Source organism: Protopterus annectens, chromosome 9.part0 (genome assembly GCF_019279795.1).
Source record: "Protopterus annectens isolate FY-2018-M chromosome 9.part0, PAN1.0, whole genome shotgun sequence".
Taxonomy (NCBI): Eukaryota; Metazoa; Chordata; order Ceratodontiformes; family Protopteridae; genus Protopterus; species Protopterus annectens.
The window spans coordinates 850848773-850874675 of record NC_056743.1 but is presented as its reverse complement, the minus strand read 5'-3'; the positions used below and the strand labels follow the sequence as shown (position 1 = coordinate 850874675).

The 25903-nt window shown below is 42.3% G+C and overlaps 1 protein-coding gene across 1 annotated transcript in view; it reads right to left on the bottom strand.

Moving 5' to 3' along the window:
- Nucleotides 1–25903, bottom strand: part of DAXX (death domain associated protein) — an 894338-nt gene that overhangs the window by 848798 nt on the left and 19637 nt on the right. Inside the window, exon 2 of the mRNA XM_044083553.1 lies at nt 11012–11726. Within this exon, the coding sequence (XP_043939488.1) occupies nt 11012–11263 (252 nt within the window). The 5' untranslated portion in view covers nt 11264–11726. The remainder of the gene's footprint in view (nt 1–11011; nt 11727–25903) is intronic.

Here is a 25903-nt window from a genome sequence, read left to right as displayed (position 1 = left end):
CACATCATCATGGACTTAATTAACAAGGATATAGGGGATCTCCAAACTCTAGATCCCATGCAATTTGGTTTTGTGAAAGGCAGATCATGCCTGCTCAATCTGGTTGACTTTGAGTCCATCACCAGAGTTGCAGATGAAGTTAAGGCAGTTCATACAGCCTACCTCGATCTGGCCAAGGTCTTTGATAACACTCCTCACTCAGGAATTATTGATAAATTCACCAAACTAGACATAAACCCCTATATCATTAGGTGGGTTGCAAATTGGCTCACAGATAGAACCCACAGTGTGAAAGTAGTGGACTCCAAGTCAGACTCCCAACAAGTCATGAGTGGGATCGGTCCTGGGTCCTCTCCTGTTTGGCATCTACTTCTCAGAAGTCCACAGACGACTGCAAGCTGTGAGCCATTATTAACTCCCCAAGTGATGGAGACAGCCTACAGAAAGGCCTCACTGAGACCAATGACTAGTATCGAAACCATGGTCTTGAGCTTAATGCCAAAAAATGTGTTGTCATCCCCCTTTGGGAAAAACTCAGTTCACACTAATTACCACATCGATGGGAGCCCACTGAATACTGAAGGTGTTACAAGAGATCACCACATTGCCATTGTGGTCAGAAAGTCCTATGTGGCACATATCATTACCAAGGGTTTTGCATCCAGGAAGAAAGAGGTAATCATTTCTATCTACTCTCCCTCATTAGACCAATCAAAGTATAATGCCCCATTTGGCATGTACCTCACGAGACACCTACAACAGCTGGACAGGCCACAAAAGTACCTCACAGAGAGGATCCTACGCCTTAAATACATGTCCTACACGGACAGACTCAAAAAACTGCAGCTATTCTCTGTCTCATATCGTCTACTAAGAGGAGATCTCTGTTCAACTTACAAAGCCATGTCTGAGCCAGCTCTGTTAGAAATGTTACATCTAAAGAAATCCCAATCTCTCTGCACCACATGCTCCAGAGACCTCAACCTCATTACCACAATCAACAGAACATGCTGGAGGGACAGGTTCATAACCCAGAGACTGCCCATGTTCAGGAATAGACTTCCCATACATGTCAAGCAGAGGACCTCACTGGCCCTCTTCAAGAGAAATCTTGATGAGTGGATGGGAAATAGAAAGTTCACCCCCGGGATCACTCCAGTGGCTCTGCTTGATAAAGGCACTGGAAACTAACGTTGGGTGGCACAATGCCAGGGCACTTCTATGGGCTAGGCTTGTAAAGGCTCCAGGGCTATTAGCCTAGTACACACCTATGCACAAATCAGATGAGATCACCAGTCATCTTCCATTGTCAGACTACAGAGGTACATATTTATACTCTGTTGGCTTATCTTTACAGTTGTTGACAGCAGGAAGGATAAGATCCGAACTGCCAGTTTTAGCACATTAGTAGCAGTAAGCAGAATGCAAACTTTGGAACTGCTTAACAAAATGGAATATGAAACAGAAGCGATACTATGACAGAAGTGCCAGGAGCTTAATTTGTCCTCAAAAAGGAGGGAATCAAGAGAGACATTGGACAGTGACCGAAAAATCTGGATTAAAATCTCGCATTCAATCAACTGCATTAAGTCAATCGGCAAAGTTTAAGACAGTACAGTTATGTAAGTTGTATATACGATAACAGTACATGTTCAAATTCTTCACTGTTGCAGTAGATTTGGCTATTTGGGCTGTATCCTGCCCAGAATACAAGACAGTCTTTAAAAAATTCTGACTCAGTCCCACACTTAAATACACTGTTGACTGGCTAGCCCCTGAAATCAGCAGACAAGAGTAGGGACAACTTCAGGACTTTGTTGCCCAAACAAAAAGAAAAAGCCTACTCTTCCCGAAACCACAAAAAATATACACATAGCTTTTCATCCCAACTATGACGGGGCCCTACTCTGGGACACCAAAGAGACTCAGTCCTCACCACGGACTCAGGTGAAGGACGGTCACCAAGAGCAAAGATGGATTCACACAGTATTTTCAGATGCAGAACCCCGTACCAAACATTGTTTCTCTTAAGAGCGCAGAGGGCGCACACTCCGGACCTAGGGCTGGATGCTCTCTCTCTCTCTCTCTCTCTCTCTCCAGGCCTATACAAAACGGACTACTTTGGAACTCTGTGTTCCTGTTCCCAGTAGCGGACACACACACTTGGATATATTTGTGTTTCACACACATACACACCAGGGAAAAAGCTGGCACAGATTTACTAGCTGTGCCCCTTTCTGCACAGACTTTGAGGTAATCATGCTGCCACCAGTCAGCTACCCTGAAACTCTTACAAAAAGGTACCCAATTATACAGTGTAAAGTTAATACTGATACAAATGTTACGGAGTGACCAAAGCAACAAGGCTTTCAGAAGTGGCCACAGTGTCACTAAAACAAGCATAAGTACTCTCAAAATGTTAAAAGTATTCTCAAAAGGACTAGCTACAATGAAAATTATTAAAATATTTAATGATTAATAAAACAGGAAAATACTGAATACAATAAGTTTCAACCACAGAGATATACAGTTGGAAATTTCTCACAGACGCAGAAAACACTAAACTATTCTCACTAATTGTCCCCCATTAATTAAAGAGTTACTGTTCCCTGACTACTTACTAAAGCAATGCAAGCTGATCTGTGCGGAGCATCTTACTACAGCAAAACCCAGATGATATCTGTCTACGTGGATGTGTGAAATACATATCCTGTCAGAAATCTTTCCTGTCAGGTTCCACGGTGCTGCTGCAAGAATTCCAAAGAAACCAGATGCTGGTTAGATGATGACATTACCTTTGGTCTCCTCACTCTGGTACAACACACACGCACCTTTGCTAAGATCTGTGACAGAATCAGAAACCTATAACACAATTTCAAACTTTCTACCCTTCCAGTGTTCTCTGATAAACATACACATTTGATCAGTTACAACAACACAACCCAATATACATGCCTACATTCTTTTGTAACTTTACAAACATATTTTTAATTCAAACATCAGTACAAGTCAGTGCGATAGTCAGATAACCCAAAATTCTTTACAAAACTCCAGCTAGATATTCTGGCATATGTACTGCCCTACTCTCACTAGCACAGATGGCACTACCACATAACATCACACCAACAACTAATTAAGAGGACTGGAAGGTAGCTGCCACTACATTTTGCTCCATAGGTATGCAAGACTCTTGGAGGGTTATAGAATGCTGTAGAAGCATCTCCAAAGCCATCGTAGCCAGCCTGCACAAGGGTAAAACCTGATGCCCCCAGTTTGCTTATGCACCACATTGATGTGGTACTGTCTGTAATCACTTGTAATCATCCTTGAGGCCAGGTCATGAACAGATTCTATAGGGTGGAACACAGACAGCATCTCTCTAACATTTGTGTGCTTTAGTCTGTCTGAATTGTCCCACAAGCCTTGCACCTTTACCCCATGGAAAATTCATTCACCCCACACTCAAATGTTCAAAAAAAATCATCCTGAACTCCATCAAACGGGATTGTGCTTTTAGACTGCCTTTTAGAAATCTCTTTGAAGGACTTCTAATGCAGGAAAAGACAGATATCTTAAAGTTTGTACCAATGTAGTTCTTTCCTGAAACAGCACAAGAATACAATCTGAAAATCCCAGGGGATGAGAATGTCGAGTTCATTTTTCTCTTTAAACAATGTTATTTTTCTAATGTGTAACCTGGCAAGCGGAATCATGAACCATAGAAACCAGAAAACCTAGAATCCCCAGATATTCTCTGGCTGAAATCTCAAACTGAATGGAGTAGATTCAAGTTTCCAGATACAAATCCACCCTTTCCTGAGTTAGGTATGCCCTTGAAAACATATATCTAACTCTGGAAGTAGACATTTTTTAAACACCCTGGAAGCTGCAGCTAACTGAAAGGATAATGCAGAGAAATGAAAATGTGACCCAGAAACAATTTGAGAAATTTAGGACTAATGGTACCATAAAACTCAGAAGAATGACTGTAACAGATGCTGAAGGGTCAGCATTTTGAATTTTGGTACTTTCATAAAAAGGATGACGGGAAAGTTGGACATTATTTTGCGCAACAATGAATTAAAATTGGCTGAGCTAAAGGATCAGATTGGCAGGTTGCATGTGAGTATAACGAAAGATTTATTGTTTCCGCAATATCGTGCCAATTTTGATAGGGCAATGAACAATGTAGATTCTACAGTTGCTAAAACGCTTGTAATTTAAAAGAAGAAGCTTGAGAGGGATACGGCAGATTACAAGAACAACTGTGCCTATCCCCCAGGTTTGAAACAACGTGCCCGTGGGTTGGGAGTCAACGGTAATGACAATATTGACAATGGTGGGGTAAATGTTGACTGTCAAGCAGAATTTTTGGACAGTGATGATTTTTTGGACACCGAGCACGGTCCTCGGAGATCGGAGAGACTGAAAAATCGAGACAGGACTGTGGGGGAATCACAACAGTACAACCGGGGGGGGGAGGATGAACAGGAGGGGGAGATACTAACCAATTTACTGAATGTTAATGTTGAGTCATTTCACAATTCTTCACATGAGATCAGTCATGATTCTATTATTACTGATAGTGAATTTTCTTATGTTTTTGAGCACTTGGATTACAATGAATGTTTTGCAATTGAAAATGGATACACTGGGGATGGGACACCTGCAGTTGAAAAAGATGATGTGGAAATTGTGGATATTCTTGTAGAAAATAACAATGATATTGTGATAATTGAAGGTAGTAACCATCAGTTGGTAAAGAAAAAAGGTTTTTGTATTTACAATTACACAGATCTGATTATAGGTGAAACACATTTTGAATTGTTTTGCAAAGGTGTTAGTTTTGTACCTATGTTTAAGCTTGATGTAGCTCATGTATTGTTGGAAGTTAAAATGTTTACAAGGCAAATGCACTTGAAAATGTTTTTTGCAAACAAGGAAAGGTTAGTTTGGGAAGTAAATACAGACCCTGTTAACAGCACAAGTAATTTTAAAAGAAAGAGTACATTCATTCCTCCCGTTAATTCTGAGATACTGGGTTTTGAAAAGTTAGTTGAAATACAAATGCGGAAAACTCTTAGTAATGTTCACTATGTGAATGATAATTTAACATGGCAAGAGAGGGAATTGCTGGACGGTCTTAAGAAATCTGGACTGTACAGATTCATGAAGCCAGACAAAGGGGGAGGGATGGTGGTGATGACCAACACTGACTACATCTCACAAATGTCTGCCATCTTGAATAGTGACGATACATATGCCGCTGTTTCAAGGGGTGAGGTTAACAGGGCCTACTACAAAATTGATCTATATCTGCATGATGCATTGTTTCAGGGATATATTAATGAAATTGAATATAATTATTTGCATGTAGAGTTTCCTAGACTTCCTAACCTGTTTGGTATTCCAAAGGTTCACAAGGGGGCAGTGAAATTACAGTTTAGGCCTATTGTTTCTGCACGGGGATCAGCGGAAACCCTTGCAGCATATGTTGATGTGGCTGTCAAGGATGTGGTTAGTGCAGCTCAACACATTGTAAGGGACTCATGGCACTGCCTGGACAGATTGAGGAAAATAGAGACAGGGAGTGTGGCTTTTGGATTTCTTACAATTGATGTTGTAAACTTATTCTCTGTCATACCGCATGAGCAAGGATTGGAAATGTTTTATGAGGCTATGATTGAGAGTGGTTTGATAGAAGGGACAAAGGCCAATTTCTTGCGTGATTTAATGGAGCTTGTGTTGAAAAACAATTTCATTTTGTTTGAGGGAGAGCTATATCAGCAAGTATCAGGAGTAGCCATGGGTGCGAGATGTGCCCCAGTGTTTGCAAATGCAGTGTTGTTGACATGGGAGAAAACACATTTTTTCATCCAAATATTACACGGATAATGTAATTATGTATAATAGATTCTTGGACGATATCCTGATCTTATGGAAAGGGGACGAGCAATCAGCTATTGAGTTTGTTAATTTAAATGAAACAACTGAATTTTTGAAATTCACTTTCCAATGGCATGAGGAAAGGATGAATTTTCTAGATTTAATGATTGTTAAGAACAATGGAGGATTTGAGAGTAACATCTATAGAAAGGAGAATTACTCCAACTCACTATTACATTATAGCAGCTGCCACCCCTTTCATCAGCGCAAAGGAGTAATTTGGGGACAAATGATAAGGACTTCAAGATTGGTGAGCAATGATAGTACATTTAAAGAGGAGTTATTTAAATTGATTGGGATGTTCCTGGATAGAGGGCATCCCTTGAAATTACTCCTTAGTGTTAGGAAAGATGTGTTAAGGGAAAGAAACGGTAGATATGCACCTATTTTGTGTAGTGGGGTAGATTTGATTAATGAACAACAAAAGGGGAAAAGTGGTGATTTAAGATGTGTAATGCAGTTTAATCATAGGTCACCTGAACTGTCCAATATATTGAGAGCTGCATGGGATACGGTATTGGGTGAGGAGAGTAAGAATATACTAAGAGCTGGACCGGTGATAGTATATAGTAGAGGCCAAAATATGAAAGATATTTTGGAAAAGAAAAATAGGAAGATATATAAATCTGTCATGAAAAGGTGTGGGATGTGTAATTGCTGCAGGTACATTAATGAGGGTACATATGTGTGTGTAGAAGGGCACAAATACACTATTGGATGTCCTGGGCAGTGTAGTTGTTTGACAAAGAATGTGATTTATTTGGCAACTTGCACATCATGTGAGGCGTATTATGTAGGTAAAACTGTCAGGAGATTGCGTGACAGGATAGCTGAGCATATAAGATCTATCAAGAAGAAGGATCTACATAATGCGCTTTTCTTACACAGTAATAGATGTGCATTTTTTAAAAAGTTTATATTTTTTGTCATAGGGCGAGTATGGGACTATGGTGAAGGAGGTGATGTTTCTAGTAGAGTAGGAGCGTTAGAGACAGAATGGCTGCTAAGGCTGGATGCTTGTAGACCACCTGGCCTAAATGACTTTATTTCCCTTAAACCTCTGTTAAAACTTAGGTCCCAGCAGATTTGAAGGTTGAAATACATTTCATAAATTTCAGTTTGTTAACCACAGTTAGTTATGTTTTTAGTAGATAGATTTTTTTAACAACAATTTTTGTAATTTTGATTATTGTTTTATATTAGATATTTAGTAATATAGCTACACTGTTATTTATTAGATAAATATATTGAAATGAGCAAGAATGTATTTATATAAAGTGAACACAATTTTTCGTGAACAATGAAATATTAGTAAGGTTTTTAATTATTCAGTAGCAATGAGTTTTTGACCAATGAAATTAGTTTGTGTAGGATATATATGTGTGGTTAAAGATGTAACAAACGACTCTGAAGAAGCCAGATTGCTGGCGAAAGCGCTTAGTCGTTTTGTTTGTTTCAATAAATTCATACTGTTTTTATATCCAAGGAGTGTTTTTGGTGTACACAACGCTGCTACATTGAAGGTGGACTGTGCCGTGCGGTGGTTTCTACATTTTTTAAACACCCTGGAAGCTGCAGCTAACTGAAAGGATAATGCAGAGAAATGAAAATGTGACCCAGAAACAATTTGAGAAATTTAGGACTAATGGTACCATAAAACTCAGAAGAATGACTGTAACAGATGCTGAAGGGTCAGCATTTTGAATTTTGGTACTTTCATAAAAAGGATGACGGGAAAGATCTAGAAATGGTCTCCAGGGATTTACTATCACAATGCCGACGTGCAATTGCACGGCTATGAAGTATTCGAACAACAGATGTTCGAATACTTCATAGTTCAAAAGGTGATGTGAGCGAACGTTATCATTGCGAATGGATTGTGCATTTGCAATTATAACGTTCGCTCATGTGAGGGGATCGTGGTACAGTGCGGTTAGGGAAATGCATCCCTTTCCTCACTGTAGGTGCGATCTCTGAGTTGGAATATTAAGTTGGGGGGTGTGGGGGGTGCAGGGGGGCTTGCCCCCCTCCATAACTGTGAGTTTAGGCTAGTTAGGTAGGGAGTTAAGGGACGGGTGGGACTGCTGTGTATTGCTGGAAATGTCGACATTTTCGACAATACACAGCTATTTTCGACATTAGGGACATATGGAAATGTTCATTTCCGATGTTTAAATTCGAAAATTCAGACACGTTTTATTCCGAGTTTCGAATTTATGATAGTAAACCGTCTCCAGGAAATCTCATTCATTGAAACCATGAATATTCCGGCTTAAAAGCCTGCCTCCCTTTAGTATAAAGGCACTGAAGTATGACTCTTAGGGTAAAAGCATGTGTTGAAGAACCTGAATGTTTGGTTTAAAGGATAAGGAGGTATACGTATGCAGTGCCAAACGTAACCATCAAGAATCCGAAATCTGTTACTAAAGGAAGAGACTGACAGCCAGTCTACACAACTCCCCCCTCCTTTTTTTGAAAGGATCCACAAAAAATAAATAACTGTTCCCCACCTGGCATCTTTTTGCATTCGTTGCTTGCCAGAAGATGGCAGGGAATTTTTTTTTTTTTTTTTAAAGACAGAGGATTTGTAAGATTTAGTATACGGGACTTGAAAAATATTATTGATTCCCTGAACTAAGTTCTCGTTGTCATCAAACTTGCTTGAGAACCTGAAAAGGAGCAGGGCTGAACAAAACCTTATCTAAACTAAAAGTTTAAAGTCTCAGACTTTTATCGTATCAGAAAACTTTTGAGTATGTACACAGGCAAATCTTCTCAAAACAGTAGAAGCAGTAGTGGCCTTAGACAATACCTGCACAATCATACACTTTCTTCAAAGCATAATTAGACATCTGAGACAGGTTAGAAATTGTAGATTCAGACAAGACCTACCTTCTAAAGGAAGTGTGGCAGAACAGTCCCACAAGCTGTGACAAATTTCAAAAGAAAAATGTCCTTCTTCCTAACACCTTACCTTCTAGTTCATAGAGGAAGGGCTGGGTATTAATAAGTGTTCTGCCTTTTGGGGGATTAAAGGAAGCATTTAGCACATCTTCCAAGGGTAGCATGAGGTAAATCCACTTGCAGCATATCAGAATCTCTCTTTATTTAAAGGGAGAAACTTCCATTTGTTCCCATAATAATACATCATTCATCCTGGAAGCAGTCTAGACAAAGAAAACTTCTCTAATTGAGCTAGACAGGATAAACCTTTCTCTGATTCAGAATCTTCAGCTTGATAATTAGGAAAAGAAAAAGCCATGTCTCTGTCTACCCATGTCAGAATCCTCCAACATATTCTCCTCGGGAATATAATGACCTAATCAAGCTTCTTGTATGAATTTCTGTGCAATAACCTCCTGACTGAGCTACAAAAAACATTTTGAACAGACAAAAGGTCTTTGAATGAGCAATGTGTAAGCTTTTCTCTAGGGACATCCATGGAAGGAGACCAACTGAAAAATGGCAACTCATTCTGGGAAACCAGTCTCTTTCTCCAGCCCCTCCACAAAGAACCTCCTGGAAAAACTCAACAGTCCCAAAGATGTTCTCCCACACCTGGACTGGACACTGAACAGCTGCAAAGGATATAGCCAACACCTGGTCCATGGTGGTAGAAGGGACTACATCAGAGGAACCTGGAGAAAAAAGCGAGTGGACGGAGGACCAACAAATGTCCACTGCAGAGTCATCCACCACCGGCTGAGCCCACAGTGCAGACAAGGGTTCATAGGTAGGTACTAGGCTATTGACCCTAGGACCTATATAAGGATAGCCAAAAAGGTACCCTGGCTTTCACCACCCAAGAAAATTATATTCCTGTAGCCCTGTCAAGCAGAGCCACAAAGAGGTGATCCCCAGGGTGAATTTCCTACTTCTCATCCAATCATCAAGATTTTTCTTGAAGAGTGCTAATGAGGAGCTTTGTTTGATATAGATAGGTAGTTTGTTCCAGAGTATGGGAAGTCTCTGGGACAGGAATCTATCTTCCAGCATGTTCTGTTTATTGTGGTGACAAGGTTTAGGTCCCTAGAGCGTGTAGCTCGGCTCCTATTCTGTTGTTTTTTCTTTGTAGGTACAGTGGGAGAAGAAACAGGACCAATGTAAGTAAGCATGCTGTGGTCAAGGAAGATTATTAGTAAGAGCTGCTGTGAAGAGCAGGTCGGAAGGCAAGTTATCAGGCAAGTGTTCACTAGTAACAGACAGACAAGATACACACATACACACACAAAATTCAAAGCATATGCAGTATACAAAAACCCTGGTCGGAACTCTCAACTCCCTTTCATAGAAAGTGCACTCATACAAAACAAGAAATGGAAGTTAAGTTGTCACAAAGTATACATAAGCATCAAACATAAAATACATTTCTAGAACTAGAATACACTTTCAAATGCTTAAAGGTAACACCCTCAGGTAAAATGTTTCAAGCAGTAAAATAAGGTACACTGTCACAAAGTGTACACAAGCACCAAAACATTCAAACTACATTTTGAATTACAAAAACACTTTTCAATGTTTAAATTATTCAGTTAAAAATGCCTCAAAAGCAGCATTATTTTTTTCTCACAATAATAAGCAACACACTAAAAACAGTAGTTTCTGACATTAATAAAACCGTTCATTTTTTTCAGAAAATAAAAATACATCAAAATATTTAAAAAGATAATATTTTCTGTGTGAATGGGTACCCCTATGGGGATTTATCTGCCCCAAAATAAGCCTGTAGCCAACTGCTGCTCCTGTGAAGCCTTTGAGATGCTTTTCCTTGAGGCAGCAAGGAAGCACTGAAGTTGAAGACTGGTCTGTTGTATCCTGGGCAGGATACAACCCAAACAACCAAATGCTACTGCAGCAGTGAGAATGATGAACATATTACATTACTGAAAGGGAAGCACACACATCTGTACATAAAAAAATGTAGACATGTGAAGCTGTTGACTAATATGCACAAATGTCTAGAAATAATCACATCTACTGGTATACAATACATTCACTCGTGCGTACGTAGTATACTAGTATAACAGGAACATTTAACCTTTTATCAAATAAAACAAACACCTACCTCATTGAACAAATGTGCATTCTCAGTTTTCAGGGCTTCTACATTTCGCACTTTTTCCTGAGCTGTACCGAGTACTTTGGGTTTCAAACACACTCCATTTGTAGAATTTGCAGATGAAGACTTGTGAGGCAACTGCCTTGTGCCAGACTCAGAAGTACTCTGATGATGGTTAGTAGTGCCTTTTTGTTGCCTCTTGGGGTCCTCCTCTTCATCATCATCACTTAGTATGATAATTTCATCACTCTCAGCCATTTACACTACCTCGCTTCAGCATTCAAGCCAGCCTACCATCTGGTTTTGTATGCACTCTCTCCCTCAATAAAAAAATTTTAATTAATGAACAAATATACAGTAGTAAGTCACAAATATGAAACAGAGCTGTGCAAAACATATAGATTAACACATCTTTAAATCAAATGCCATTAACGCAGAGCAGCTGTTCTCAAAGAAAATTTCCCTGCAGTACCCATGAAGGATAAAGTAAACATTGGCAGCAGACACCCGGGTAAAAATACTTTGTGCTTTCACGTCTAGTTTTATTTTCCTCCTTTCCTCACATAAAGTTTTTCTTGTGTATGTGAAGGCTGAAACTCCTCAACCATGTTGCCATGGAATCCAGGCTCTTAGAACTCTGAAATCAGGCTACGAGATCCAGTCCAGCCAGATGTCTGTAGACAAAATCGAAGAGTCTATTTTAAATTAATCCAGCACAGCTCTGAAAGAAAATAAAGACAGATATCACACTTTCGTAACTTGTCAAAAAATGAATCAAATTTCATATTTGGTTACCATGTTCACACAGCAATTAGACAAAATGTGAAGGTATTATCTTTCTAGTGTAAGCCCACCATACAAAGAGCGACAGCAATAGGTGTGCTGTCCTATGGCACACAGCTTGAGATGCTATTACCTCAGTAACCTCCCTCCCAAATACAAGCAGTTTGGTCAACTAAAATACTAATTTTAAACAGTAAAACCTCTGAACTGCTACCATAAAGTCAAGGTAACAGCATAAAAAAAACACAGAACGCCTATTCAGGTGCAAGGCAAGCTAAGGGAGTGGTGGCACTGGGGTGGTTTTGGCATTTCTCATGGTACTTGTGTGTTTATAGGGGAGGGGCAATAACTACACTTGGGCATGACAATGGAAAGGAAAGAAAATCATAACAGTGCTCAATATCACTGACTACATCTTGTGCCTGCAAATCACTTGTCTAAAAGTGAAATGATGAAGGCCCTTATTAAACTGCTAGCTTAGGCATCACTAATCTGCACCAAACCAATACAGAGACCCAGGCTCTGGATGTGACAGTTTGGTACCCTGGAATACAAACCAGTGTTGTACATAAATACTAAGATGCCACAATTCTAAGAAAAGAAATGTCTCTTCCCCCAAAGAAGACAGAGGATCTGCACTGGAGATTTATTATGGCTACTGTTCACAAACATGGGCCTACAAAACTGTGGCAACAACCATGACAAGGGGAAAACGGTGGCCAATAGCCATTCACGCACTCAAGTCTCTCCACAATAGGTACAAGTATGACTGTGTCATTGTCCATGCTGGTGTGAATGACTTCAGACGTACCTCCCTGGACTATAAGAAGAGACAAATGATTAAGGTCTCAGAGTATGGGTCCCAGGCAGGTTATGACCCTAGCCCTAAGCAGCATCCTACCTTCACCAAGAATGCTACCACAATGCCAACAAAAAATAATGGACTTCAGCAATTGGTTTAGTTTCTGGTGTCTTTCCAAGGGGACCCAGTATCTGCCTGGGATGACATGGTTGACAGGCCTCGATGCTTTGCCAGAGATGGCCTCCACCTGTCACCCATGGGGTTCTGGATCCTGGTCAAGGCTCTTGCCTCCCCCATTGTGCCTTTTTTTAGGCCATGTCCCAAAGACAAATCTTCCAACATAAAATATCTGTCAATAAGCAAATTGAAGGCCATGCTGCTTAATGCTAGGAGCCTTAACCTGAAAATACATTCACTGGAGGCTCTCCTCACACTGGAAGATGCCGATGTCTGTGCGGTCACGGAAACTTGGTTCAGGGCTGCTGAGAGCACCCCTGCCTTACTAGGCTATACCTCATGCCACACTTTTCGACCCCAAAACGAGGTCATAAAGACTAAGGGTGGTGGAGTCTCTATTTTCATTAAGGATAGGCACACCTCCAGACTGGTTTGCCAGCATGACGCACTGGAATTACTCCAAGTGCAACTAACAGTTAGCAAGACACCCATCTAAGTTATAACCAGATATAGACTCCTTTCCATGACTGAGGGCATCCACTCCTCCTACTTGGACCTACTTGACTCCATCAAGGTACCCCCCCCAACACCTTGATCCTTGGCGACTTCAACTACCCACCATAGACTAAGTGAACTACTCCTGCACTAAAGCACTCACCCAACGATTCCTTGACTTCATCAATTCTAACACACTAGCCCAGCTCGTCTCATCCCGACAAAGGTGAGATAACATTCTGGACTTGGTTCTCACCAACATGGGTGACCGCTGCACCACTCCCATAGTATATTCTTCCCTGGTGAGATCAGATCATCGGTCTGTCTAATTCGAAGTTTCTATTCCACCCGACCCCCCCCCCCCCCAAGCCATAACCAGGCTAAAAAACTTCTCAAAAGCTGACTACAACCTCCTAAGGGAGGGTATCAGTAGCTTCAGACCACTGCCCCCTCAGAGGATGCAGACAACTATGCTGAACAGTACGCTAATGCAGTATACAAGCACCTGTACAACTGCATGGACTCAGCCATACAAACCTGTCTGGTGGATATCCTCTATCAACAAGCTATACAGCAAAAGAAAGAAACAGGTGTCCAAGGGCAAAAAGGAACAAATTATTCCAAACTGGAAAAACCCCCTCCTCAGCCTCAACAAGTAAATTAGATCACTAGTGAAAACCTCCAAAGCCAATTATGAATTGAAACTAGCCTCTGAAACAAAAGGAAACCACAAAGCCTTCTTCAGCTATGTTAGGAACCTCCATAGCAAAGCCCAGGTTTGTTCCAAATTAGTACTTAGTACCACTTACACTGATCCTGTTGACTTGGGTTGAGCGCAAATTTCGCCTGCCTATCCCCCCAAAGACCCACTCAACACCACCAATACTTGTCCCACACCTCACATCTCGGTAGATGAAGTGTTAAAGGCCCTATCCAAGGCAAAGAACACAGCTTCCAAGGGACCTGATTGTATCCCAGGCTGTATTCTGCACCATCTCCAGCAAGAACTAGCTTCACCATTGAGCACCCTATTCAACCACAGCCTAATTACAGGCTTCATTCCAGCCACTGTCATCCCCTTGCACTAAGGTAGTGCCACTACTGACCCAGGAAGCTATCGCTCCCATTAGCTTGACATGTCTGATCTGTAAAGCCATGGAGCGTATTATTATGGATCTCATAAACAAGGACATAGGCAATCTCCAAGCACTTGACCCCACCCAATTCAGATTAGTCAGGGACAGATCTTGCCTGTTGAAACTGACTGACTTCTTTGAGACTGTCACCAAGGCCCTGGATCCTTGACTTGGCAAAGGCCTTTGATACAATCCTCTACTCGGGGATCATCGAAAAGTTAACTCAACTTGGTGTAAATCCCTATCCCATCAGATGGGTGGCCAACTGGCTCACTGATAGGACCCACAAGGTCAAAATAGGCACCACCACCTCAGACAGCAGACCTGTCACTAGTGGTATTTCCCCAGGGTTCTGCCCTGGGACCCCTACTGTTTGGCATATACTTCTTAGAGATCCAGGAAAAGACAAAGGGCCTGTGACTGCCCAAGTCTGCAAATGACTCTAAGTTGGGTGCTGTCACTGACTCCCCAAATGATGTTAACAGACTGCAAGAGGGTCTCACAGCAACAAATGACTGGTGCCAAAGCCATGGCCTTAAGCAATGCAAAAAAATGTATTATACCATTCAGAAAAAACACAGCCCCCAATGATTGCCACATCAATGGCAACGCCCTTGGCACATAACCTGTGGTGACAGAACTGGGTACTTACGTTGACAACAATCTCTCATTCGACCATCATGTAGCGGCAGTGGTCAGAAAAGCCTTTTACTTGGTTCATCTCATAAGTAAAGGGACTGCATCCAGAAAAAATTAGAAGTTATGTACTCACCATAACGTTCCATCTGAGTAGGTACTTCATTTGTTTGCAACCTGTGGGTCTCGTATCCGACCGGCAGCTTTCCAAGCTTCAAGATCAGAGCTCCTAGCTCCTCCCCTCTACCCATAATCCCCTGTCACCACCACACTACCTCAGATCGGTTTTACTGCATCATCTGATAAACCTGTAATAAACAGGTTCAGTTATTCTCAAGAATCATAAATGATTCTAGAAACCCGATACAGGTTAGGGGGATGGCAGGGGGGGGGTGGTTGCAGACAAATGAAGTACCTACTCAGATGGAACGTTATGGTGAGTACATAACTTCCAAATCTGAAGTAGTTACTTCATTTGTTCTGCAACCTGTGGGACAGAGTCCCCAGCTACCTAAACAAAAAAACCTGGGTGGCCTATGGAAGGATATTCCGAAGCACCGCAGAGCCAAAAGACGCCCTGCTTCTAGATATCATTGTCCAGCTTATAATGAGAAATAAACGTATGAGCAGAAGACCAAGTGGCTGCTGAACATGTTGTCCAACGGCATCCTGGACCAGAAGGCTGCAGAAGTTGCGATGGACCGTGTGGAATGTAAACGAATTTTAAATGGGGTTGTTTTGCCCGATGCCTTGTAAGCCTGAGAAATACATTGACAAATCCAATTAGCCAGTGTCACTTTGGATATAGGTTTTCCCATGGATGAAGGAGCAAATGACACGAACAGTTGATCAGCCTTACGAACGTCTTTGGTCCTGTGCAGGTAAAAACGCAACTGTCTATGTACATCTAGTGTATGCAACATGTATTCTCCCTTATTTTGAAAATTCTTGAAAAACACTGGCAGATTGATAGTCTGATTGATATTTGCCACAGATGCCACTTTTGGTAAAAAAGACGGGTTAGTCCTGAGAGACACTCTGTCATTGTGAAAAATAAGATAGGGAGGTTTCATGCACAAAGCTTGGAGCTCTGAAACCCTTTTAGCAGAAGTTATGGCTACCAAGAATGCTGTTTTCCAGGACAGAAAATTAAGAGGCACAGAAGCTGCAGGTTCAAAAGGAGGTTTCGTTAAGGCTTGCAGAACAAAGGTTAAGGCCCAAGGGGGAGTCATGGATTTCACAGGTGGCTTGAGAAGGAAAACGCCACGCAAGAATGTCTTACACAATTTTGTAGACGCTAGGGATCCTAATCAGTCTCCTACATGAAAATGGGATATTGCTGCCAACTGTACTTTCACCGTTGATGCACTGGCCCCTTGTTCAAATATCATGGGCAAAAAATCCAAGACTGTAGGAATTGGAACAGCAAAAGGGTCGAGACCCTAGCTGTTAGCCCAGATAGAAAATAGTTTCCACTTGCTAGTATAGATTTTCCTGGTGGACGGTTTATGAGCCGCTACCAGAATAGTTTTCACTGGTGACGAGATACCGGGAGTCCTTGCCATTAGTGGAACTGGATCAACCAAGCCGCTAGCTTGAGGTTTACCAGGTTCAGTGTTGGGCACCCTGTTGAGTGCGAGATCAGATCTGGAATGAGATCCAGGATTAAAGGGGAGGAGAGGCTGTGAGACCGCAGGTATGGAAACCAGATTTGATGAGGCCAGAATGGGGCTATGAGGATAATTTTGCTCCCCAACCGTGCGGCTTTCTGAATGAACTTCGCCATGAGCGGAAGATAAGCATAGAGTAGACCAGGAGGCCAAGCATGAATCGGAGCGTTTCTGGGAATCTCCCCTTCTGGGGGAAGAATTGAGAAGAACTCGCTGCATTTTGTGTTTTGGGGAGTAGCAAAGAGATCGCAGCGAGGCCAACCCCACTTGTGGAAAATCTCCTTCGCAACTTTCGGATTGAGAGACCACTCACAAGGACTGAGAATTACTCGATTCAATTTGTCCGCCAGGATGTTGGATCATCCCGGAATGTGCGTTGCTATCAGAAAGCAGTTGGTGGATATCGCCCATTCCCAAACTCTCATGGCTTCTCGACAAAGAGGGTAGGATCTGGTTCCCCCTTGTTTGTTTATATACCAGACCACTGACATATTATCTGTCTGTATTGCAATCGTTCCTAGAGGTAGAAGGTCTTGGAGAGCCTGCAACGCTAGAAGCACCGCCCTCATCTCCAGAACATTTATGTGCAAGGCGGTCTCCGACAAGGTCCACGTACCTTGGACGTTTCTGCCCAAACAATCCCCCCCACCCTAGGTGAGAAGCATCCGTGGTTAACGTGGCCTGGGGAGGGGGAATCACAAAGGGTCTCCCTTGCCTGAGTTCTGGGGAGTGAAGCCACCAAAGGAGGGATTCCCTGCAAACCCTGCTCAGGGGAATGGGAGTATTCAATGGATGGTGTAACAGTGACCATTGAACTTGGAGGGTCCACTGTAATATACGCATCCTTAGGCGAGCATAGAGAGAGAGGCCGATAGCCGCTGCCATCGAGCCTAGTGCTCTCAGGACTAACTCCGCCGGCGGAGCTTTGGTGCGAAGAAGAGCCAAAACTTGGAGTGAGAGGCTGGACAGCCTGTCCGAGGTCAAGAAGGCCCAAGAAGATCGGGAATCTAGCCTGGCTCCTATGAAATCTAATGCTTGCACAGGATGAAGAAAAGACTTCGGTATGTTGACTGAAATGCCCAAGCTGTCGGCAAGAGACAGAACATAGTCCCTCGCTATACAAAGTTGATGCCTGTTGGTTGCTGTGAGGAGCCAGTCATCTAGGTACGGAAAGACCCTTATGCCCTGAAGCCACAGGTGGGCCGCAACCACTGCCATGACTTTGGTGAACACCCTGGGGGCTGAGGTGTCTCCGAACGGAAGGACCCTGAACTGGTAATGACTGGCCTCTAGCCGGAAGCGGAGAAACCTCCTGGACCATCTGTCCATTAGAATGTGGTAGTACGCGTCCTTGATGTCTACAGAGCACATCCAGTCATTCTCCTGCATTAAGGGGAGAATAGATTGTAGAGTGATCATCCGGAACTTTTCTTTGGGGACAAACATGTTCAGGGCGGACAAGTCTAGAATGGGCCTGAGGTCCCCCCATCTTTTTGGCACTAAAAAGAACCTTGAGTAGTAGCCCGATCCAGATTGGTCTGGGGGGACCCGCTGGATGGCTCTTTTTTCTAACAAATTTGAAATCTCTACAGTCGCCGCCTCTCTTTGATTGGGTGGGACATCAGGGAGGCGACCACCTGAGGTAGGACGAAATAGGAAGGGAATTTTGTAGCCTCTGGATATAATTTGGAGCACCCATCGATAGTTTGTGATGGACTCCCACATTGACAGGTGCTTTGTTAAACGCCCCCCGACTGCCTCCAGAGCTGGACAGTCGGGTAAGCCCTCAGGGCTGCTGCTCGGGTCTCTCGGAGAAAGGCTCCCTAGACCCGAAGTTACGCGGTCCCCCTCTGCCTCTGGGCTGGCATCCACCCGCCTCTGGAGGGCGCGGAGTCCGAAGCTGGATAGAATTGCTGAGACTTGCGGAATCACAGCTTTTTTTGCCCCCTCCGATTCCTTGAGAAGGAACGTTGGGGGCTTGAGAAGCGGACTCCAACAGCAGACAGCGCCTTCCCGTCCTTCTCGCTTTGGACTAGTGTATCACGTACGGTCTTGCCAAAAAGTGAAGAACCGTCAAAGGGTGCGTTCGCGAAGGACGCCTTGAAAGGTTCCGCGAAATTACAAAGGTGGAGCCAGGCGTGGCGTCGCAAGACAACACCTGCCCCGCTGGCCCTTGCAGCTCCCTCCGTAGCATAAGACAGTAGCCGCATGGACGTATTTGAGATGGACTTGAGAGTGGCCATACGAGTCGAGAACACGGTTTTGTACTCGACCGACATGGACTCTGGTGGAGCTGCAGTGTATTCCTTGATCAAATCCCATTGCAGCCTGATGACATGCGCCATATAATTCAGTGCCCTCACAGAGAAGGTTGCTGAAGCAAAGGTCCGCTTCCATATACGGTCCAGCGCCCGGGACTTGTCCGGTGGGTGGACCGTGGAGCTCTCCTGGGAGAGTTCTCACTTACTGGCAGCAGCCACCAACATGGCATCAACTGGAGACCCTTTAACCCAAGCCTGCCTATCTGAAGGGGGGACTCTCTTCCGGCCCCGAGAGCAGTCTCCTCGGCTCCGAGATAGGGATCGGGGTCAGAACCGAAGCCGTCGGATCCGAAAGGGAGGTGCTCTCAGACATAGGAGGTGCCGAAGAGGCACCCGCTCCCACGGATCCGACGCCCGGCCCATGGCCCCGAGAACTCGGATTCGAGATACTCAAGGGTATGGTCGGCGTCGAGAAGGCTTGGGCCACCGGCGCAGACAAAACCCCGGCTCCAAAGACTCCAAAACCCGGATCCGGGTTGAAGAAAGAGAAATCGGGGCAAATATTGAAGCTGCACTCCCCCCTGTGGGGGGGGGGGGAGGCAAGAGCACCCCCATCTGCATTTGGGTCTGCAGAAACCGACGCATCATCCTGTCCATATCGGCGTCGGAGAGAGACCTAGTAGATCTAGAGGAGCAAACCACAGTCAAATGGAGGCAAGTACAAAAGCACAAACTCACCAACTTGCAAGCACCAGAGGAGGAAATAAGGCCCAAGTCTTTTCTTTTTTCTTTCCTTTAATAATAGATCCACTAAACGACAGGACACTTCAGCACCACAAAAAAAAAAAAAAAAACTGCTAAACCATACAGCACATAAACGCTATGTCTCCACACTTGCGTTTTCGTTTACTCCACTTCCTCGGATGTGAATGAATGAATAATTATGCCAATAACACACTACTTTATATATGCTCACTACTTAAGTAATTAGTTAAATACACTTCCATTACATAATTAAATAATAATCATTTCTCCCCGTTTGTTCCTGCCAATTACAACTTAAAAACATGCAAATCTTGTTCATAACTTTAAAAACATTCCTTCTTAAAAACTTTGTTATTGAAGTACATTTAATTTCAAAATCTATTTAATATTATATATAAAAAATACGTAAATAAATAAATATATAAATCCCCACTTTTCTTCTTCTTTGAGAAATGCATTAAGTAAAATGACATGTAACAGCACCATCTAGTGGTGGAAATAACATATTTTACATTAAAACTCTCCTTAAAAGCATACAGGTATTTAAACTGAAATACTCCTCAATTTTGCAATCCTTACTCAGTCACATACTTTAGGGTTAAAAAACTACCAGGAAAGACCCTTTGAGTTGCGAAAATTTCATTTTGTAAAATCAAACCATCACAAAATACGCTCATAGTTTTAGTTTTTTTTTTGATTTTACAAAATGAAATTTTCACAACTCAAAGGGTCTTTCCTGGTAGTTTATTAACCCTAAAGTATGTGACTGAGTAAGGATTGCAAAATTGAGCAGTATTTCAGTTTAAATACCTGTATGCTTTTAAGGAGAGTTTTTATGTAAAAATATGTTATTTCCACCACTAGATGGTGTTGTTACATGTCATTTTACTTAATGCATTTCTCAAAGAAGAAGAAAAGTGGGGATTTATATATATATATATATATATATATATATATATATATATATATATATATATTTACGTATTTTTATATACAATATTAAATAGATTTTGAAATTAAATGTACTTCAATAACAAAGTTTTTAAGAAGGAATGTTTTTAAAGTTATGAACAAGATTTGCATGTTTTTAAGCTGTAATTGGCAGGAACAAACGGGGAGAAATGATTATTAATTAATTATGTAATGGAAGTGTATTTAACTAATTAACTTAAGTAGTGAGCATATATAAAGTAGTGTGTTATTGGCATAATTATTCATTCATTCATATCCGAGGAAGTGGAGTAAACGAAAACGCAAGTGTGGAGACATAGCGTTTATGTGCTGTATGGTTGAGCAATTTTGTTTTTTTTTTTTGTGGTGCTGAAGTGTCCTGTCGTTTAGTGGATCTATTATTAAAGGAAAGAAAAAAGAAAAGACTTGGGCCTTATTTCCTCCTGGAAGGCCGCCTCGATGACCTCGAGGGTGATCGGAGCTCCTCCTCCGGCGAGAAGGAAGGGGATCGGAGCAGAGAAGGAGAAGGTTCAGACACCCTCGGGGGCGATTTAGCAGTCTTCGATGGCGGAGCCGAGGGATGAGCCTCGGCTCGTCTCTTATGTCGGTGCTTCTCCCTGTGCTTTTCCCTAGAAGGAGAAGACTGAACTTCCCTCGTACTCAAGGCAACAGTGGGAGGTTGAGTCCCAGCCTGAGTCGAGGGAGTCAAGGGTGCCAAAGCTACCTGGGCAGCCTGCACCTTGGAGGGAGAGGAGGAAGAGGCCTCCTCCGGGGGAAGCAATCCCGCCAGAATAAGCCTGTTCCTCCTGTCCCTCACAGCCCGGGGGTTGAAGGCTGCGCAAACCTGGCAGTCTGAAGACAAATGGGCAACCCCCAGGCATATAACGTACTGAGTGTGGCCATCAGCTGGGGAAAGCTTATGGCCACACCCAGTGTACTTAGAAAAAATAGCCTTATGGCCTTCGACCATTTTCCTAACACACACACTCACACGCCCAAACACCTAGGGGAGGGTTAACTGAACAAAGGGAAGAGAAACTCTCTCAACACACTCTTTTTTTAAATTTGTCAAAAATTTAAGAAAAAAATTAAGAAAAAATTCACGTCCCTGCTACTAAGCTCAGGAGCTCTTCTCAAGATGCTTGTGATCAAGCCGTGGCAAAAACGATCTGAGGTAGTGTGGTGGTGACAGGGGATTATGGGTAGAGGGGAGGAGCTAGGAGCTCGGATCTTGAAGCTTGGAAAGCTGCCGGTCAGATCCGAGACCCACAGGTTGCAGAACAAATGAAGTAACTACTTCAGATGGAGGTTATTAACTCTATGTACTCCTCCCTCATTAGGCCTATAATTGAGTATAATGGCCCATTTGGTAGGTACCTCTCCAAACATCTGCACCAACTGGAAAGGCCACAAATACCTCACAAAGAGAATCCACGGCCTCCAACACCTGTCCTGTGTGGGCAGGCTCAAAATCACTATCACTCTGCTCGGTATCGTACAGATTGCTCAGAGGTGATCTGTGTCTCGCCTACAAGGCAATATCAGACCGACCTACTTGCAATGCTCCATATCCATAAGTGCAACTCTTTGCACAGTACCCTGCTTGAAAGGCCTAAATCTAATAAGCAACATCAACAAAACCTGCTGGAGAAAGAGGTTGGTCTCCCAGAGGCTGCCCCGTCTCTAGAATAGACTTTCCATACATGTTAAACAGAGTACCTTGCTGACCTTCTTCAAGAGCAACCTTGATGAGTGGATGGGAAACCACAAGTTTGCCCCAGGGCTTCCAGCTTTGTCCCTCATTGACAGAGGCAACAGGTGTTGACTGAGGTTTCTTTTTTGGGGATAAACCCTTCACTAGGCTTATAAGGACCCCAGAGCCATTAGCCTAGTAACCTCCTATGAAGTAAATCACACTTTAAAAAAAAATAAAATCAAATATACAGCAAGGAATGCAGCCCAGTATAAATACTTTAGTTGTATTACAACCAGCTAGTAAAAAATAAACTGTCTGGTCAGGGGGAAATTAAGCTCAGTGGAGAGAAAAAGCTAAATAGTCTTATGGTGGAGGAAGGGAACAGTTCACCTACACCACCTCAAGGCACATTTAATGTTAAGGCTTTCATTCAAGCCAGGCAGAAACTCCACAACAGCAACTGCCACTTTAGTTCAATTACCTGAAGAAGAGTATTATAATCACAACAAAATGGCAGTACTTGGTCCAACACAAAAAAATGAAATGCTACAAAATCGTCACAACACAAACCGTTTTCCCAGTGCATTATACAAATCTCTGTGCCCAACAGCTGCATTATGTTCTTTAATCCAAACGGCCAATCTTCTTATAGTTTAGCCAATGTAAAAAGATGAACAAGTGTCACAAATACCAACATAAACCACTGAAGTACTGTTATAATAAAACCTGTTTTTACATCTCACAGAAAAATTATTATGCTTGAATGCGTCTCTATCACTTTTGAGAATGTAGGGGCAAGCCATGCACTCACGGCAGGGAAAGCAACCTGCTGGCTGAGAAAATTGTGAAGAGTTCGATAGTGCAAAAAAGAGAGAGTCCCTCCCTTCAAAAGCGATGTGGAACATTCTGAGTTTTTCATAACAAAAAGTGGGCTGGGAACCCAAAATATTAGAGAACTCCTTATTACTGGTGATAATGTTACAGTTGCTGTGCAATATCTGTTCAACACCATGCATGTCTCTGCAAATGGGGAAAGGGAAGCTCAGTGTATGGTTTATACCTGTGGAATTGGTGCGGACCTGCAGACCAGACTCAAGTATCGGGGGGGGGGGGTATTTGGAAGACCTCTTCGCTAATGAAGATAGAGTCATTGCTGATTAAGCGAGACAGCCTGATGAACTGCCCTGGGACCAAATTAGCTTTCATAAAATGTGGATACTGGCTAGTGTAGTCCAGATAGTTACTACAGTAGGTCTTTTTGCAAAAAAATGTTAAGAGCTAAAACACCTGGTAATCGGATCAAACCGAATATCTACATCCAGAAACTGAACTCTGTAGCCCATACCTGAAACTGTGAAGGATAAGAAAATGATGCTCCCAGATAAATCAGTCAGAAGAGAGTCCAGCTGAGACGAAGTCCGCTCAAAACAAAAAATTAAGCCATCAATATAGCAGCTGTAAAAAAAACAAAAAAAACAAACATACATTCTGAAAACCTGAAAAAATGGAAAGAGTATACATCTCCCAAGCACTTAAGACCAAAATGGCATACGCTGGTACCATTTTAGCCCCCATAGCTACCCTTCTCTGTTGTTGAAAGATGCGACTGTTGAAATGGAAGAAATTATTATGCAGAACAACTGAAATCAGCTCACAGATATCAATTTTACTACAGCTTAGCCCCGAGTATTCCAGCAAGAATTTCCTGGAAAGTTGGAGACCTTCAAAGTGGGGAACATCTGAATAAAGAACCACTATATCAAAGTTCACTAGAAAGCAGTGAGCATTCGGAATACGAATCCTCAGCAATTTGTCCAAAAAAGTCCAAAAGTCTTTTAGATAAAACGTGGACCCTTGTACAATCGGGTTGAGAACCGCATCAACAAATTCAGAAATGTTCCTATCTTAGGAGAGACTATCAAATGGAAGAGAGGATTAACATGATATTTAAGGATTTTTAGAAATTCAGAAAAGTTTCCCCAGACACGGACTATTGACAGACATGCAATGAAAGTCCTCTGTAGTAATACTGTTGTCAGCAAGGCAGTCACTAAGAAAATTATCAATAGCCACAAAATGTTCATTAACTTCAGCTAAAGAAACACTTAAGTGTTGTCATCAAGACATTTGTTAATCTCAGAAATATATCTAACTTGTTCCATGCCAGCAACACTGGTGCCTTTCTCTGCCTTCATAATACGGAGAGACTTATCCAAGCCAAGTTCTTTCAGGGCAACAATTTCCTCCTGAGACAAGTTAAATAATTTCTCATTACTTTTGTTACCCAAGAGCGATCTAACATCCTTCTCACACACATGGAGGAAAACACTGAGAGCATTATGTAAAGGAGGATTATATACATTTTTATTTTGTAAGAGGGGAATATCCGATGGTTCACAGCTGGCATCATCTAACAAAAAGTTCAAATTTAGTTTCCTGAGGTAAAATCCAAGATCCAGGAGAACACTGGTTAAATCTGCCTTTTGTGTTGGTATAAACGTAAAGCCTCTCTACAAAGTGCACGGGAGAGAAAGAACAATCAGTCAAGATGAAAATTGCTGAGGTCAGAGTTCTCTCTCTCCCCGGAGAGAAAAGACAAACTATTTGTTAAAAGGGGAACAGGGGGTTACAAAGTACCAAGAGTATGTAGCTACTAAGGACCAGGCAACCAAAGACATGCAGGAGGCAGAATCCATCTGGTTAGGAGTACTGTCCTTTCCTACAAATGACAGCAAAGATGACTTGCAGGCACAAAATGCTTAAGAGACTGGATGCGTTGGACAGGTTTATACCAAATGTGAATTTAATTAAAAAATTGGTAGCATAAATAACGGAAAAATAGCAATAAACAAATTAGAAACACTGCAGTATGGCTTTCGGGTGTCCTCCCCTTCTCCTGTACAAAACAATTCACAAATTAATGTTACGGGGAAGGAGGACAGGAGAAGATAGTTATTAAAATTACTGCATTGCAGTGATAATTTTATGTTAAAACTACTGTTACACATACACCTACCTTTTCTAAACACTGATTTCTGTTTATCCACACAGCAATTTGATAGAAAGAGACTATGCTGCACTTAACAAGGTAACGGTACACTAGGTATACATGCTGGATGGGTTTACTGTGAATTGATCTTTGTCTCAATTAATCTTGGAGGCGTACGTGATTTTTTGTAACCATTGCATCTGCCCCCCCCTTTTTTTTTTTAAACCATGGCAACCGTCCACAAGTCAGTCTTAACATACAAATGAGTGTTGACCACAGAGCGTAGAGCGTATGGCACACCAAACACTACTACACATTGTTGTCTTTGTTATAAATATATGATTGCGCATGAATGGTTTTTTCTCACTGGTTAACAAGCATTTGTTCCGGTTAACTTTGAGTAGATCAATGGGATAACACGGAGAGCAACTCAGTAAAAAGAATTACATAGACATGTGAGGGCAGGAATCCATAGCAACAGATACATTTTTTACTGGGTTTTATGCATATATTTATAGAGTTCAAGACAATATAAAA